We start from the raw sequence: 19,097 nt of genomic DNA, 5'->3' as shown, positions 1-19,097 counted from the left end.
TTGTATTATATTAAATATAATAATAAATATATATTATATTGTAATTATATATATTATATTATAGTATAATATAATATAGTCATAATTTTTAACTATTCACAGCAATTCAACTTCTTCTCTTCTGTTTGGATTGCGACTATTATCGATAAGTTCGCGGGTTTGTGAGAAGGCCGAGTTAGTAGATATTCTTAAAGGGGAACGAACGACTTAGGGTGCGTTTGGAATAAAGATCTGTGTCATGGTTCGGATCATGATTCGTGGTTCGCTACAATATTTTCTCTCATAGAAAACACACGTAAATCGAGAATGATTCTGAATTATGATTCTGAATCTATGAACCAAACGCCATCTTATTGTACACTTGTCGAAGAGATGACGCCATTCTTCTTTTCCTTTTTTTCTTTTATTTCAATTTGGAAAACCTGTTAGTTTATCAATCTATCCCAAAATCTTATGCTAATAAGAGGTGGGTCAACAATAATTTTATACTTTAACACTCCCCCTCACGCGTAGGCTGGACAATGGGCAATCGTGTGAGTAAATTAATTGAAAAGCCCAACATGTGAATATTTAAGCCCGAAATATATTAAAGACCCAATACATAATGACAATTTAAATGGGGATAAAGAGTGTAATTACAGGAGTTTGAATTTAGGGCCTCCTACTCTGATACCATGTTAGTTTACCAATTCATCCCAAAAGCTTAAACTAATAGAAGGTGGGCTAACAATAATTTTATACTTTAACAAAACCACGGTCCACTTAGACTTAACTGTGAGAAAACTCTTAGAGCACTTAAAATTTGAGAGCACATGTACTATCTTCATTTAGGCACGGTTACTAAAAATGCATCCTACCGATAGTTCAAAATAAGAGGGAGTATGGGAGAAGTTTCCTTATTTTATATATTTAAACTCAAATTATTAATTCAGTTATAATATTTTTTTGTTATAAAAAATTTAAAATTTAAATGTTGAAATTAAAAATCATGGTTTTAATATACATATAAACGGATTCTAACTTTTTCAAAGAATACTATATGTATAAACGGGTTTTAATATACATGACATCGTTCATTTTACTGATTCGAGTTTTCAGTTTTAAGTTTCTACAGTAAAAAGCTCTCAGAAAATGTCACATCTAACTTTTTCTGTTATAGTGAAAAGCTCTCAAAAAATATTACATCTTAGCTCGAATTAAAAACTCGAATTCGTGAAGTGAACGATGCCTAAAGTTTTTTTCCCATCCACGTTTGTTTCCTTTTCTCATTATGAGAAATTGAGAACAGACAATATAGAGTATTTAAAACATCTTTTTTCCTGCACGATTTTTTGTAATCTAATAAATTCTTGATTAGATGTTCTATAGCCACTTGTGAAGTGGCTATAGTTTGATAACTAATAATAAGGAAGAAAAAAAAAATCCTTGGTAGTCTCCAATCTTCAACTTAGGTGAAAACAACTAGTATGACTAAAAAAAAAAAAAAAAAGGAAGAAGAAAAAAAAGAAAAAAAAAAAAGAAAATTTTGAGGTTTCTCTATATTTTTGTTTGTGTCAAATTTATCTCTTTACTTCGACACAAATTCGAAATCATTCAACATTCACACTGAATACAACACGAACAGAATGGCGGCCATCAAACCAAGTAACAGATCCAAAATTATAGCCTTTAGGAGCCTCCTTGCCAAAAAATGAAATCTGGAAAGGAACCCTCTTCTGGACCTTGTTGAACACAATCTTATCCGGTGTAACTTTCACCACCAAGCCCTTCGGAGAATTAACGTTAGCGATGTACGTAGAGTTGGAGGGTCCTACATTTGTTACGGTCCTTTTGATGACTTTAGGCGCGGCTTCGTGTCGACTGAGCTTGCTAATAGAGATTGATGGATAGTTAACATTGGAGATTAGTTGTGCAATCGGGAGTTTTGGGCAACTGAACTTTGTGTTTGACATGGATCTTATGTTCTTCTCTGAATAGCCATAGTAACAGAGGAATTCAAGGTAGTTTTGTACGGTTGTCTCGAAGACTAGGCCCGGATTAAGAGCTTTGATCGGGTTTATTTCTCCAACTCCTGTCTCGTGTGGATTTGCTATGTATTTCGAGTTGTTTGTCACAGGCTTTCTCAAGTTGTTGTATACTGTTGCTGCAGGCCAACAAGAAAAAGGGTAAAGTTAGCCCCGTTCATTTCAACGATTCGAGTTTAGAATTCGAGTTTTGCTATAGTAAAAAGCTCTGAAAAACAGTCACATTTTACTTTTTTACTACAGTAAAAAACTCTCATATAAAGTCACATCTCTCTTCAACTTAGGTGAAAACAACTAGTATGACTAAAAAAAAAAAAAAAAAGGAAGAAGAAAAAAAAGAAAAAAAAAAAGAAAATTTTGAGGTTTCTCTATATTTTTGTTTGTGTCAAATTTATCTCTTTACTTCGACACAAATTCGAAATCATTCAACATTCACACTGAATACAACACGAACAGAATGGCGGCCATCAAACCAAGTAACAGATCCAAAATTATAGCCTTTAGGAGCCTCCTTGCCAAAAAATGAAATCTGGAAAGGAACCCTCTTCTGGACCTTGTTGAACACAATCTTATCCGGTGTAACTTTCACCACCAAGCCCTTCGGAGAATTAACGTTAGCGATGTACGTAGAGTTGGAGGGTCCTACATTTGTTACGGTCCTTTTGATGACTTTAGGCGCGGCTTCGTGTCGACTGAGCTTGCTAATAGAGATTGATGGATAGTTAACATTGGAGATTAGTTGTGCAATCGGGAGTTTTGGGCAACTGAACTTTGTGTTTGACATGGATCTTATGTTCTTCTCTGAATAGCCATAGTAACAGAGGAATTCAAGGTAGTTTTGTACGGTTGTCTCGAAGACTAGGCCCGGATTAAGAGCTTTGATCGGGTTTATTTCTCCAACTCCTGTCTCGTGTGGATTTGCTATGTATTTCGAGTTGTTTGTCACAGGCTTTCTCAAGTTGTTGTATACTGTTGCTGCAGGCCAACAAGAAAAAGGGTAAAGTTAGCCCCGTTCATTTCAACGATTCGAGTTTTGCTATAGTAAAAAGCTCTGAAAAACAGTCACATTTTACTTTTTTACTACAGTAAAAAACTCTCATATAAAGTCACATCTCAACTTGAATTAAAAACTTGAATCAGCGAACTAAACATGCCGTTAATCTACACATAAAAAATGTTAGGAGTTCTCTAGATAGATATCTCAAATCGTGACATTCAGTTTTGAAACATTACCTGAAAATACTATCGTAAAAAGGTTAAACTGTGATTAAGAATAGACATACTCCCGAGAAAACAAGTATTTTTCTTTTAACTTTAAAATTGTGTCCAAATAAAAATGAGAAAGGGACCATACCTTACTAATTAATAAGACACTAGCATGAGTCGTCAATCCTAGAGGAAATTAAGGTAATAATATACCTGTTGTCATAAGAGATGATCTGATCATGGAAGAAGTCCATCTGCGGCGCACTGATTTAACGAATGCAGCCGCTCCTGTTACATGTGGACAAGCCATTGATGTTCCAGATTTCATGGCAAAATCTGATGGCTCCATCCCGGTTGGAGCAGTCCCTGGTTCATTACTCTTGGGAATCACAGCAGCTAAAATGGCCACCCCTGGAGCCATTATGTCCGGCTGATGTTTTATGGGAAATTTTATCAGTATTTGTGTGAAAATGTTTCGAAGTATACGTTGAGTTCAAGAAGTGCAGGAGCATATTACACCAGAGAATAAAGAGACTCATATTAAACATGTATGAGACTGGTGTGCAAGTGAAAGAACTAATGACCTTGAGAATATTTTCTGTGAGCTGTGCAGGACCCCTCGATGAAAAATAGGCGACAACTGGTGCGGGTCTATATCTCAGAACTTCGACTGCTGGAAGGATTGCTGCTGTCGGCTTCCTGTTGTGCGAGCTTAGGAACGTGAGGATACGCACGCCAACGGTAAGGTAAATGAAGTATGTAGTTTATGTATGAAATTTTTGTTATAGAAACTATTAGCCAGTATTACGAACCTAATGTTGAATAATGAATAATAGTAAAGTTTCACGTAGTTCCGTTATTACATGTCTTGATGTTTGTATAGGAAATCTGGTTTTTGATAAATCATAAATGTCCTTGTTTAGGAATACTCTATGGGAAGAAGTTAGTTATTCTGTTAATTTAAAATATAAGAATGAAAATACTGAATTACATGATTAAAGAAAATGGAAATAACAAGATTTTTGCTAGTAAATGTAGACACAAATCTTACTTGGTAGAATTTAGGTAGTGAAGAATCTGAGACCCTGCAACACTTCCAACTTCTACAAATGAGAAAACGCCTGAATCAAAAGGAACTCCTTTCTCATCTTCATCAATCAAAATCATTCCTTTTGCCTTGGCGTCTTCGACAACTAGTTTCTTGATTCGTCTTGTAACAGAGGGGTCATCGTTAGCGCAGACAACAATCTTGCCTGCAACCTTTTTAGGATCCAATGATCCTGGATAGCAGTTTCTGCAACAGGACATTAGAAGGCAACGCATTTCATGCATCGGCACAAACAATGTTTCACATTAGATATTTACATAAAATTGTGAATCTGAATCACCTTGCTTCAGATGCAGAAATGATCCTGGATAGCAGTTTCTGCAACAGGACATTAGAAGGCAACGCATATCATGCATCGGCACAAACAATGTTTCACATTAGATATTTACATAAAATTGTGAATCTGAATCACCTTGCTTCAGATGCAGGAGTAAAATTGGCTGTCACGTCCTTTCCGAAAACAAGTGGATATGCCTTTGAGCGCGAGTGGTTTGAGAAATTAATGCTAGATCCCTATGCAAACAGAGATAGATGAGAAAAAAAATGTGGGTAACCCAATGTGACCTTACATCCATTAAGGTTTCCATCAAATTTTTGAGTTTCATGTGATAATTTCTTGCATAACACAAAATGTCAACTCCAAGGTGTACGGTCCAAAGACGTCACATACTTGGTGCCTATGTTTATACTTGATATGAAAGGATTAAGGGTTAAGCTTTTTTAACCCCCGAACTATAGGCCATATCCAATTTGGTCCTTGATTTTTAAAAATCCCAAAATGAATCCACGATTTACCAAATCCTTCCAAATTAGTCTTTTCATCTATCCGACTGTTAAAATCTAAATAGAATGAGGCGTGACTTCCTTCTAATGCAAAATTAACTACCGCTAAACAGCACACGGTCCTCATGTCGCTTTTCTTGTCGATATTTTCACAGTTGGATAAACATAATGACTAATTTGTGACATTTTGATAGATCAAGGACTTGTTTTGAGTCGGTTTAAAAATCATGGTCCAAAATGGAATTTGGCCTGGAGTTAGAGGGCTAAAAATGATAATACTCACCAGCGGTGTAGACCTGATGTGAGTACTAAAAAAGCTTAGTTCAATCACACATAACCGCGCGAAAGCATCTGGATTGCGATTGCACTAAAAAGAGCACCATAATTTTGTTGACAGAAGTAGCCACAGAGTCTACAAGTATGTTAAGAGGCTTACTTTGAGGGCTTTCCCATTTCCAAGCAGCACTGTTGACTGAAAATCTCTGTCAATACTTGAAGCTGCAACGGTCAATACCCACGGAGCAGTGTTGACAACAGTGTAAGCATCCGGTCCATCATTCCCTGCGGAGCAAATGACCATGACCCCCATTTGCTCGGCGTGGAATGCTCCGATGGCTATCGGGTCATTCAGGTAATCAGATTGGAAGAGTGAGTTCATTCCAATGGAAATGGAGATCATGTCAACTCCATCCTTGATGGCATCGTCGATCGCCTTCAAGATGGTGGCGCCCGAGCAGCCCTCGGGCGAGCATGCTTTGTAGCTCGCGATCCTAGCAGAAGGAGAGCCGCCTCTTGCCATCCCTTTGGCTAAGCCGTAGTAACTGGCGTTGGCTACTCTCACACCTGCTGCAGTGGACGCCGTGTGCGTTCCATGCCCCACGGTATCCCTTGGAGAGCCGTTGCTTTTTGCTTCCTGACTCTGGTTGCCGCTTGACATCAGTGGGGCATTGTAGTATCTTGCACCTATCAACTTCCTTAAAACAGCACAATGGACTGTAAGAACTTGGTACTATTAACATTTGTCAATTGTCACTTTTATTTTTCTGTCTTCATGCAGTACAATAACGCTTAAAGAACATTAAATGCGCCTACTTGGTTTGTTAAATTTCGAATTTATAAGAGTGTGTTTGGTAGATGCATCCAGAACCATGATTCTGGATCATGGTTCAGAATCAGTGTTTGTTTACAGTGATTTTGAATATTGATTCAGAATAGTGTTTAGTTTGGATGATTCTGAATCATGATTTAGAATCTGATATGATGTTTTAAATTAGCTTAAATCATACTTCTAAAACCACTCCCCTCTTAATTCAAGGTGATTCAAACCCCTGATTCTAAATCATGGTTTCAGAATCATGATTTGAACCAAAAATAATGAATCATGGAAAACTGGTTTTAGAATCGTGATTAGAATTGCTATGATTTAAATTCTCGTACCAAACGAACCCTAAGTGACGCTGACTAACCACCCGAATGGCATTTGTTCATCAAGATTTTACCAATGGATGTGATAGTTGTATGGTAACAAAATTTGTAAATTGGATGATAGTGATTGATATAAAATCTGATCAAGAAACGATCGCATCAATTAACAAGATTTATTTGCATTGTTTTGTGATACGTGCAAAAGTAGCGTTTGTTAAATCATATGTTGTTCCCCAAAAAAACAAAACAAAAATCATATGTTGTAAATGTCCTTAAGTTTTTTAAATTAAACAAAAATTCAGTTTTTAAAGTAGTGATTGTCAATTAATTAAGTTTTTTAAATCAATTGATAATTTATCAAAAATACTGTTAAAGATTTACACAGTCATTTTTTTTTTAGGAAAGAAACTTTCTTAATCAAACAATATTGAGGACATCTCTACCACCGCAATTTTTCAATAATATTTTGCCAAAAGTGTAAAGCAAAAGAGAATGCATGGTGGAGAAAATTCCGGTCACTTGGTGAAAGAAGCTGTGAGAATACAAATTGGCTGTAGTATTTGTTGTTTCTTCTTATCTAAATTAGGGAAGAAATTGTCACCTATTACAATGCGATTTTTTGAAGTCGAATCCCTCCATGCAAGCCCCTTTCCATCTGGAAGGGACTGGCCCCATTCCCACATCATGAAAACTTGGAGACTCCGGCCATATCCCTGCAGTAAAAGTTTTTTTTCTTATTTTTTTTCTTATTTTTAGAAATCATCTATATATATATAAGAATTACATTGTCATTTTTTATAACTTAACATACACGACTTTACATATAAATATACACGATTTATATGTAAATATACACGATTTATATGTAAATATACACAATTTATATAAAATTATACAACTGTCGTTCCAGTCAGACACTTTCTAAGTGTTTAACTAGAGACCTTACCTATATTATATATATATATATATATGCATATAAATCATATATTAGCAAATTACGTGTTAAAGAGATACTGGCTTAGGTTTTATAGCAGTGTTTTTGGAGCAAAGTCATGTGGTGATTTGTTTTTAAGATGTGATTTTTTAAATTAATTTTTTTATTAATTTCGGGAATTTTAAATACTCATTAAGAACAAAATATCCATAAATAAGTTAGTTGCAAAAATTATCCCTCTACTTTTATTTTCTCCGTAAAAAACTTTTCGTTTTAGTTGTACTTCGACGCTATGTAATATATATATAAATTTTTTTTTCTTTCTTTTTTTTTTTTTTTTTGAAAATTCTTGCCCGCCAACGGTGTTGGTCAGAATTGAGACATGAAGGGTAGGATTGTCGAGAAATTAGGTGTTAACTTGGACGGGAGCAAGAATTGTTAATTTTCAAAAACAAACATATTTTCTAAAAACAGTTGAAAACAGAAGAAGAGTTTTCGCAATTAAGACTTTATGTAAATATAATAGATTATCTTCCTAGAAAATTCAAATTTTTGGGCATAATTTGTCCCTAAATTATGGTATCTTGATACTTTAGTTCCATTTTTTTTTGTTAGATTTACTCCATGAACTATATTTATTTATTGCATTTTTTATTGATTAAAGATTTAAGAAATTTAACAAGAGTAATAATAATCCTATTGCAAAATAACTCAAAATTTTACAGAACTATTTGCATTAAAAGTATAATATTCTACTTTAAAAGATTTTTAATAGTTGTAAAACTTGCATTCCATGTATTATCTTTGTAAAATTTCAAACTACTACACGATATAACCGCATAGTTTTCTTTGTTAAATAAACTTGTCCTCGATTTTATGACATGGATTAAAATTGTCAAAAAAAAAAACAAAAGTTTAGAAACTAAATATATATATATATATATATATAAATTAAAAGGTTCAAGGAGTGTTGACTGTTGTGATGGGCATAGTTAAAAAACTAAGAGCATGTTCATTTTACCGATTCAAGTTTAGAATTTGAGTTTTATTATAGTAAAAAACTCTTAGAAACAGTCACATTTAATTTTTTTGGTACAGTAAAAAACTCACATAAAGTTATATCTTAACTCGAATTAAAAATTCGAATCAACGAACTAAACGGACCCATTAATGTTAATACCCGGAATTAAAATAGGGATTACTATATATTACCTGTGTCAATAATTCCAATTATGACGTCACTGGACAAATGCTTATCAGAAGTCCATGTTGATAGCCTGCCTGCTTTTCCTTCCAAGAAATCCCACGAACGTGTTGTGTGGAGTTGAAGCATTGTGTCGGGCAATACCGTTACAACTTCCTCATGATCTGCTTCACCAAAATATCATTCAATTTATGGTTCATATTTTTTGTCCTTCAAATTAATTATTGCTTAGTAAGAAGATGGAAATAAAACTAAGAAGATAAGTGCTGCTATATAATCGGGATAGCTTTTTAGGTATATTATTTATCACTGATAGATACTTTTTGAGATATTGAATTACATTAAAATTGCACGAATTTAAAAGTAAAAATACCTATTAAAAGTAAGTTCAACAATTTTGTCTAAAAAATATATTTAAGAAACAGTTTTGGTTTTAATTATTTTCTTTTAGATTGTTGTCATATCATATCTTTCTAATAATTATAGTAATTATCAACATTTATAATAGTGCATCTTATAATTACTTGTGGTATCTATGATAATTATTTATTATAATTCTTAACGTGATAATGACATAAAAGAATATTAAATCCAATGCTATTTTTTAAAAAAAATTTATCAGTGCTATAAAAAGAATTAATCCTTTGTAATATTAACGTTTTAGTCAAAAGAATTTCTTATAGAACTAAGACTACAAAATAATCCTACAGTTTTTCTAGAAAAAAAAAATAACAATAATCCTTTAGTTTTGAGCTAGCTTGAAGTTGGAATTTCACACACCAGGAGAGCTCAGGTAGATCTATAAATTACTCAACAAATGGTAGATCTATAAATTAAATCTTCTTCATAGGTAAACTATAATTATTTGCCTGTTAATTTATCAAATAAGTATCACTTGTTTTTCTTTTCTAAACTATATGAAATAGGGGATCTAAGTTTCGTATAAACATCTTGCTAAAAAACATTATATTATCTTGAAGCATGTAGTTATAATTTAGTGGTAAATTTTTTATTTTGACATAAGATATAGAGTTCAAATCTCGTGACTTTGAAAGTAAAAATAAATAAATAAAAAGATGAAAAAGAAATAATTATATCTTGATTTTGTTTTTCTTAAAGGATAATGTTTCTGCTTCTTTTTGCCTTAAAAAAAAAACAGAGAGAGATGGTTTTGCATTTGTTTTTTATTTATTTTTTAAATATCCAAAATACCTTTTGTATTTGAAAAAAAAAACAAGTGGTACCTTTCCCAATCTATAATACATATTCTTTTAAATATAACCAAATATTAAATAAAAAATTTAAAATATCCAAATAAACATTTCAAGTACCTTTTCCAATCTATAATAAACATTCTTTTAAATATGAATTAAAAAATTAAATAAAAAATTTTAAATATCCAAATAAACATTTCAATTAAAGAAATATTTCAATTATTTTGAGGTTTTAAAGATGGTGCAATAATGTTTTCAATTGTATTTGATACATGTTGAGAAAACTGATCTTGGCATTTTAAAAAATTTATTTATTTCAGAGTGTGCTTGATTGGACAGAGGGAGAAGGGTAGAAGGAGATGGCTAATCACATGTTTGGTTTGAGGGAGAGGAGAAGGGAGAGTAGATTTGGAGGGATGTGCTCTCCCTCAAAACCTACCAAATTGGATCTTTCTATCATTGCAAGGATTCAAAAAATCCATCAAGTTTAATATTTAAAAGACTGTTTTATCGTCTAAACTAATTATTAACAAATAGTTTAAATGAAAAATATAGTAATTTAAAAACTAAATATTATTCATCATTTCAACTTTTCTTCCATCCTACCAAATAACATGAGAGATTATTATAATCCTTTGCATCCCTCCAACTCTCTCCATACTTACTACTCTATATCCCTCTAACCAAACGGATCCTTAGACTATGTTTGGTTGGAAGGTTCATTTCTACTCTCCATTCCTCTAATCAAACGGACCCCTAGACGATGTTTGGTCAAAAGGAGAGATGGACGGATGGAAAGAGGTGGAGAGAGAGGGTTAATCACTTGTTTAGTTAGAGGGATAGGAGAGGTGGAGGGATGTGCTCTCCTTCATGGCCAACTAAATTGGATCCTCTCATCAATGTAAAGATTCAAACAATCCATCAAGTTTAATATTAAAAATATTGTTTTACCCTCTAAACAAATTATTAACAAATATATTAAATGGACAGTATAATAATTTAACAAATAATTATTATTCATACTTTCGACTCTCCATCCATCCCATTAAATAACATAAAAGATTACTATAATCATCTTTATTTTTTATATTCTCCATCCCTCCAACCACGCGTATCTTTAAGGGGTGTTTTGAGACTAATTGTGCAAACACGGGGGATGTTTTGGCATGTTTTTATAAGCACAATGGGTGTTTTAGGCATTTAGATTATGAAAAGGATAAAGGTGATATTTAAACTAAATAAACGGTTTTCGATATATTTTCTTATTTTTATTTTCTTTAATAACTTCAGACGTTTTGCTTAATTTTATATTTTACCGGTCCAAAAAATTGCATTGTCCACTTTGGGATTCGAGAGAAACTGATAATAAAAGTTGAGATTCAGTTTCAGGAAAACAAGTCAACAGGTATACATCGCATGATCGTATATTTTTATTTATTATTATTCATTAGACACCATGTTCAAGCAAACAAATACGCAAAACCGGAAGACGTCATTTTTACAGTATCATTTCCAAAAATCTTAAAATAATTACTTTATGTTAGTTATTGTTAAAAAAACGGCTACGTTTTAAATGTTAATATTGTTACTGAAACCACCTCCAAGTTCCTCCCCATGTGAAATCAGCTTGGTAAAATGGGGGCAAAAAAAAAAAAGATAACCAAAAAATATTTATAAAAAAAAAAAAAAAAAAAAATTTACAATCAGCTATCTTATTTTTTCGACAGCAAATCAGCTCGCTTACCATTCCGTAGACACGAACCTTCCAAAAGCGTTTTTTAATATAAATATTTATAAAAGAAAATTACTAAATTACCCTTCAGTTCTCTATTTTTTTTTCAATTGCTAAGAAAAGTTCTATATTACCATTCCCAGCAAAAAAAAAAAAAAAAAAGTCATTCTATTATCCCTAAAGTATTTCTAAATTGAAGGGAATGAAATGCCAAAAGTAGAATTGGGACATATTGAAAAACATATATTTGATGAAGAGTTAAAAATAAATAAAATCAATAAATACTTGAATAGACAAAAAAGAGAAAAATAAAAAATAAAAGACACAAGCAGACAGAGAGAGAGACAAGAGAAACAAAAAGTACCGGATAGAACAGAAGCTTCAAGCTCTGTAAGCATGGCAGAGAATCCTCTAAAAGCATGATTGTAATTGTGTATTATAGACATTCTCTCATAATTTTCTTTGCTGCAAAAATAATATACCGAAAATACATATAATAACATAACAACAATAATTATGACAAACAAAACGAAAATAATAAGAGTTATATTTGTGTTATTGTATATATATCCACTGTATATTATTGAACCTTGGTTTTATAATGGAAGACAATAATTGCAGATAAGCAGATTCTCCAACTTTAGCATCATCTCCGTTTCCATTCAGCGATGGATCTGAAGCTCCCATATAAACAACATAATGCTGCCAAAACAAAAAACAAAAGATAAAGCTAAAAAATGTTCTCCACCGACAGTTTTGATTGAAAGTCTCATTCATTTTTTATATCTCACTCTTGTTGCTGAATTGCATCATTTTCTCGGCAACCAAACAAGAAAAAGGAAATTTTGATGGGAACCCATTTGGAGAATTTACCTTCAGAACATCATGATTTGATGCAGAGGCCCAAGAAACGTTGATGAGAAGCCATGGCAGAGAGAGAAAAGAGAGTAATATATGAAAGTTAGTCATATATATATATATCTGTACGTATTCAACAGATTTATATAGTGGTAAGGGCTCTTCGGCTTTGTATATAATGGGATGAAGAAAGGATGAAGAAGAAGAAGATGGGTGTGGAATGTTTTGGGTTATGCAACCAACAAATATTTATAGGTAGCTCTGTTTTGGAGTGAGAGTAAATTGACTCGCCAACATGACCACGAGGGAAAAAGAAAAAGAAAAAAGAAAAGGATAGTTGATTATTCTTTTGCTCTATATGAATCACAATCATTTCTTGTTAATTATATACCACTATTTTGTTATACTCTTTAGTACAAATATATGTATATCTATTGTAGATGCTACTTTATCACTTATTTTAGTGTAATTATTGAAATAGTTACTTATAATATATTATTATTAAGTCTGTCATGTTCAATGAAGGGCCTTTACAACACATCTCATTCATGTGACTACTAATTGAGTACTAAGTACTAACTAAAAAGTAATCAAACTTCTATTGCATTATCTCATTTGAGCATCGTTCATGCATGAAGTGCTATAGTTTAATATTTGCTTTAATATTATAGGATTTGGTATTTGAGTACTATTTAGACCAGTCACATCCATTATAATTATTCCTTAAAACATAATGAGTAGGATTAATTTTTTATGTACTAAAGTATATTTGGATCAACAACTTTATCTGAATTTTTGAGGAAAAAAAAGAAGTTTTCCAAGTTAGACATTTCTTCTCCTCCCACACATGAAGGAAAAGTAGGATGGCGACAAAGTTTCTCTACTAATTTTTTTCTATTGCAAACTAAACTAATGTTCATATCATATTGGCTCCATAGTTTTCCCAAAAAGAGTGTGTTAGTCCTTTATATACTTTTTTTTTTTTTTTGTAAAAAGGAAAAAAAAATAAAGGTGTGAAAGGTGTGAAGCTTGAACTATACATTTTGTGGTGAAATCAGGTATAAATTTAATGATGTGCTTAGCAAAAAAATATATATATATCATATCAATTAACAAATTTACTAAGTAGAAAGCCAACTAAAAAGGAAATAGGAAACCATGGTTTTTTGCACTTTTAAGATTAGTCTTTTTCTTTAGAGTTCAGTTCACTCATTAGGTCATTAGTGGTGGGAATGGAGATAATAGGATCATTTGTTTATGTATTTCTCTCTTGACCGGCAGATTAGTGACTACTAACTAGTAACTAGTAATGGAAGAATCATATCATGAACTTGAATTGCAAGTAAACTCATTTACCTTTTGCTACAAAAGAGCAGGGTGGAAGAGTTATGTACACATCAATGTCCATGTGCAATTTTTATTTTCTTTGTTCCCTTTATTCTCCTTCCTTTGCCAAATATATAGTTTCTCTCTCTTCACACAATTTTTTTTTCTTTTTTTGTTTTAGTTTATGTGTCTGCTTTATTGTTGGTTTTGCCTTTTGTGATCTTGTGGCATTTAGACTAATGAATGTAGTGATACACAGGCTAGCTACCAAGTATGAAAGCCCCAAAACCTTGCTTTTTCAAAGTTCATAGGTTTAATATTCCTTGCTCTAGTGAGCAGCTTCCTATGACTCCAAGCACAAACACTTCACCAAAATTGAGTATAGCAATAAGAAATGCAAAAGTGGACATCTAAGAGCAGTACTTGACTGGCATTGTTTTGAGAATCTAGTAACTAGGTTAGGTTTACAAGTCTTGATGTTTTGAACCGAACGTTGCCTTGTGAATCAAGAGATGGTAAAAAAAAAAAAAAATGAAGAAAGCGCGTTTGGAACTCGTTCCAAAATGATTTTGTTTTTTGTATGAAAATGAAAACGTTTTCAATCTCAGACATAAATCATTTTTGAAAATGCGTTTGGTAATTTTATCAAGAGATTATTTTCAGTATAAAAAAACCTCATTAATGTCTCTCTCTCTTTCTCTCTGCTCGAGAGAGGAGGAGAAAATGAAAACAAAAAATGAAAAACGACTAAAAGTCATTTTTCATTTCTCTCTCATTTTACACTAAACTAAAAAATCGTTTTCATTTCTGACTCTTGTCTTTATTGCGCTAAACGCCGTTTTAGAAATGTTGCCATTTTTTCTTTCTCAAAAAATGTGAAAAATAAAAACGGAATCAATTCTAAACACGGAGTTTTGACGTGGTTTAACAATGTAGCTATAAATAGAGAAAGAGATAAATCACTAGTGAAAAAAAAAAACTCTGAATACTGATTACAAACACCAAATCCTGTAACTACCCCAGAAAAATAGTCCACACTCCACAATCGATTTAATTTCCAAATAGAAACAAATCAGATTGAATTCTACAAAATCGGACACAATCTCTGGACAGAAATCAGAGACGTTTGATTCGTGGATTAGAATCATGTGATTAGAATCATTTTCGATTTACGTGTATTTTTTATGAGAGTGAACCATGAACCATGATTCAAATCATGGTTTGAATCCTCCAATCAAACATCCCTATCCGTCGGTATAAAGTTAAAGAATACATCTCTGGCCAAACAAATCTCTTCATCCCATCTTCAGTTTAACAAGAATGCTCCAATAAAATAAACTAAAAAAAATTAAATTACCTAAGCATCCAAGATGATCCATTTGAAACGAAGATAAACAATAATTGAATAACCCAAAATGCCTTCTTCTGAATGTTGTAGCATATATATATATATATATATATATGTGTGTGTGTGTGCATTGATTAAATACACCAATTTGAAGAATATGTGGAGTCTCATACTCATTCTATCATTTTCCACGTTTTCATCCTCTTGGAGACACAGCTTTCTGCTTCAATTACTTGGTTGCTCTGTATGCGTCATGCGCTGAAGTCACCATATAAAGCCTACATCATCGTCACCATCTAAAGCAACAACACAATGTGGCATTACAATCTTTTTCGATTACCTAATTTTGTTCCATTTCCTAAAGTTAACAATAATTAAGGTGGGAATACTTTTTTGTCATATAAGTTTTCATTTTGGTCAGTGGAGTATGAACAATTATTACTTTTTTTACTTTGTTGCCAGTATTAATTAAAATTGATTGCCAATAATGTTGGCAGTTTTCATTTGTGTCAACATTCGATAGGTTTTCTTAGAAAGATGCATTCACATGTAATTCTGATGTGGTTAGAAAGAGTCCGATTTCACCTTAATTTCTTTGTGTGTGTATAGGGTATAGTTTTAATAGTTATTCTAATATTTATTGATCAGTGAGTATCACCATTAATTATAAAAAAAATGATTTAATAGTTTTAATAAATTGAGTAGTTGAAGATTAAATTATTATCATATTATATTATTAATTTTATATATGTGATAGGTAACCCTAATAAAAACATAATCATTAAAGACTTGCTTATATATATAAATATATATATAATGTCAACATTAAATTATTTCTTTCAATTGGGTGTTGGCTCTTATATTAATAGCTTCCACATATATACTCAGTTGTCAAGTACATTCTTTGTATATTGGAATGAGAAACAAACAAATTGCAAGTAGGATATTTATTAGATAAATAAATTGACACGTTGTTTTCATTGAAAGCAAAGATTCTTCCTTGTTTGGTTCCTATATTACTATCCAAATCTTATGGAGAGAAAAAAATTACATTCTCAATCATATATATATATATATATATATATTAAGGGATGCTTTTTAGAGCTCAACATTTTGCCCTTCAATTTAAAGGTGGAGGTTAAGAAAACTAATGGAGTTTTCACAATAATGCTATGTTATTGGACTCCATGAATATTTGCAATTAAAATTTCCTCCATTTGTACGTTAATGTTCTTACTATTTTTTTTTCCCTCACATTTCTTTTTGTGTTTGACCGAAGTACCCTACTACAGTGTTGAACAAGTCAAGTTGAAGTCGCCCATTGAGTGACTGTTAGTCACCCTTCCGGCGCTACTTGCTTTAGTCGCTTAGTGGGGACCATCAGTACCTGGAGTCATCCAATGAGTGACTGTCGATCATCGACATTGGCCACTTTAGTTGGTGCCAAATTGTCCCAGTTACCCAATGAATTACTACAACTTAACTTACCGTGAACTAGAGATTTTAACTATAGTCTTAAAAACTATATCCTCCACTCCACGTATGAATAACTTCATATACCTAATTCAAGGTTATTAATTTAGTTTTGATTGCTTTATATTTTGCTCTAGAAGTAACACAATCATTTCATGAATACAAATATACAATTAGGGGTTTCCACGGATAGGAATATGCGGATTATGGGTCAATTCGCAATTCAATTCAAAGTTATTAGATTGGGAAAAATTCCAATCTATTGTCAATCTAAAACTATTGAATTTCGCGGATTGAATTTACAGATCATATGAGATTTGAACCTTTAAAGTTAAGTAGTACATTCTATACAACCCAATAAACAAACATAAAATAAAGTTTTCATCATTCATTAACAATATTCTAAAGTTTAAAGTTTGACACTAAACTTGGATAATCAGAAAACAAATTACAATATTACATATATATAAAGATTTTTTTTTTCAAAAGATTAAAAACTTCCACTAATTAAAGCAATACAACGATAGATCATAATCAAATTTGTCGAATAACCCCCCAGCAGTATACGTCTTAAAATCAAGTACTTCACGAAACACCAACTTCCAGTACTAAATGTATTACACATAAATCACTCAATACAACATATATATGTATATATATATATATATATTAATTTGCCTAACCGCAACACACTTCCAAATTAGTCAAGATTCACAGTAAACACAACACGAACAGAACGCCGATCATCAAACCAAGTAATAGATCCGTAGTTGTAGCCACTAGCAGCCTCCTTATTACCGAAAAACGACACCTCAAAAGGAGCTCTCTTCAGGCCCTTTGTGAACACAATCTTGTCCGGAATAACCTTCACAACTAAGCCCTTGGGAGATTGAACCTTAGCAATGTATGCGGAGTTGGAGGGTCCCACATTAGTGACAGTTCTTTGTATGACTTTGGATTGGTTTCTGCGGAGCTTGCTGATAGAAATGGAGGGGTAATTAATGTTGGAGATTAGTTCTTTGTTAGAATGTTCGGGACATTTGAACTTCGTGTTTGACGCCACGCTTCTTATGTCCTTTTGCGAATAGCCATAGTAACAAAGGAATTGAAGATAGTCTTGTGTTGTCGTTTCGAAGACTAGCCCTGGATTTAGAGCCTTAATTGGGTTCATTTCTCCAGATCCTGCCTCGTGTGGATTTGCTATGTGGCTTGAGCTGTTTGTTAATACCTTCCTCCTGTTGTCGTATGTCTTTGCTAAAAATAATATATATGCATTGGAGGAAGAGATGTCAAGTACATTAATTTGCCTTGTTTTATTGACACTAGGGTCTCGTTCGCTTCACGAATTCGGGTTTTTAATTCGAGTTGAGATGTGATATTTTCTTAGAGCTTTTAACTATAACAGAAAAAATTAGATGTGACATTTTCTTATAACTTTTAACTGTAGAAACCTTAAACTAAAAATTCAAATCTGTAAAATGAACGATGCCTAGAACAATCTAATGTATCACCATAAACAATCATCACCGCTAGTTTTTAACCAATTACAAACTTGTATTCAAGCATAAGATCCACAAGTTAGGCACATGAACCGACCATGCATGCATACATTTGTTTTTTTCTTTTTTTCTTTTTTTTTAATCTTCAGAATGTTGGGTAAAAATGGACGTACGTATTTTATATAAAAATTGATCCAATTTTTAAGTTATTTTGAGAAGCTGAATTTTTTTAGGGCCAATTTGGTAGTGCTGTAGATTTTAAAAAAATTGATGTTAGTTGTGTTAAAAAAAAATAACTGTTATAAAAAACAGTTGAGTGTTTAGAAAACTGTAGTTATACAAGTATTAATTCTAAGGGTATTATGGGTATTATGAAAGTTTCATTAATTATACTTTAAAGTGATTGTCACACAATTTAAAAGTTAAAATTGTTTTTAAACTGCTTCTGATTTTGACCGTAAATTCTTCAAAAAATTCTTTAAGAATCACTTTTTATGGTTTTTACTAAACACAAATTTCAACTGTGGATGGCTAGAAAATTAATTTTGGGCTCCAAGAATCACTACCAAACATACCCTTAGTCTCAACTGCATTTGTGCTTATGCGATAGGTAAAAATTAATTAACACCATAATCTCTTTTTTGGTTGTTAATGTGCGTATAATTGAAAAAGAAGTACCGGTGGTCATAAGCGCGGATTTGATCATAGAAGAAGTCCATCGACGGCGAACTGACTTAACGAATGCAGCAGCCCCGGAAACATGCGGACAAGACATTGATGTTCCAGATCTCATAGAAAACTTGGACAGTTTCTTCCCAACTGCTTCTTTAATCTTTGGAACCATGGCAGCTAAAATGTTCACTCCGGGAGCCATTATATCCGGCTAAACAACTCAATACACCATAATTAGTAATTAATATCAGTTGATGTCGGATTAAAATTGTAAAACATATACATACATAT

At 32.3% G+C, this 19,097-nt stretch overlaps 2 protein-coding genes across 2 annotated transcripts in view; both read right to left on the bottom strand.

Annotated features, from left to right (window-relative positions):
* Nucleotides 1-2,362: 2,362 nt before the first annotated feature.
* On the bottom strand, nucleotides 2,363-12,599 carry LOC21395442 (CO(2)-response secreted protease). The gene is made up of 11 exons (XM_024162312.1): nucleotides 12,504-12,599; nucleotides 12,220-12,332; nucleotides 11,995-12,095; nucleotides 8,693-8,848; nucleotides 7,148-7,259; nucleotides 5,558-6,095; nucleotides 4,751-4,851; nucleotides 4,282-4,524; nucleotides 3,815-3,929; nucleotides 3,444-3,660; nucleotides 2,363-2,999 (listed from the first exon to the last, which is right to left on the bottom strand). The coding sequence occupies exons 1-11, from the start codon at nucleotides 12,597-12,599 to the stop codon at nucleotides 2,446-2,448; spliced, it is 2,346 nt and encodes a 781-aa protein (XP_024018080.1). The 3' UTR covers nucleotides 2,363-2,445.
* A 4,685-nt stretch (nucleotides 12,600-17,284) lies between these two features.
* LOC21395441 (CO(2)-response secreted protease) overlaps nucleotides 17,285-19,097 on the bottom strand; it is a 14,927-nt gene continuing 13,114 nt past the window's right edge. Inside the window, exons 10-11 of the mRNA XM_024162333.1 lie at nucleotides 18,813-19,017; nucleotides 17,285-17,889 (exon numbers count right to left, since the gene is read on the bottom strand). Coding sequence (XP_024018101.1) covers nucleotides 17,336-17,889; nucleotides 18,813-19,017 — 759 coding nt within the window. The 3' untranslated portion in view covers nucleotides 17,285-17,335. The remainder of the gene's footprint in view (nucleotides 17,890-18,812; nucleotides 19,018-19,097) is intronic.

The sequence above is a fragment of the Morus notabilis genome, unplaced genomic scaffold (genome assembly GCF_000414095.1).
Source record: "Morus notabilis unplaced genomic scaffold, ASM41409v2 Scaffold1082, whole genome shotgun sequence".
NCBI lineage: Eukaryota > Viridiplantae > Streptophyta > Magnoliopsida > Rosales > Moraceae > Morus > Morus notabilis.
The sequence above is the reverse complement of the archived record's forward strand: the minus strand, read 5'-3'. Positions and strand labels throughout refer to the sequence as shown.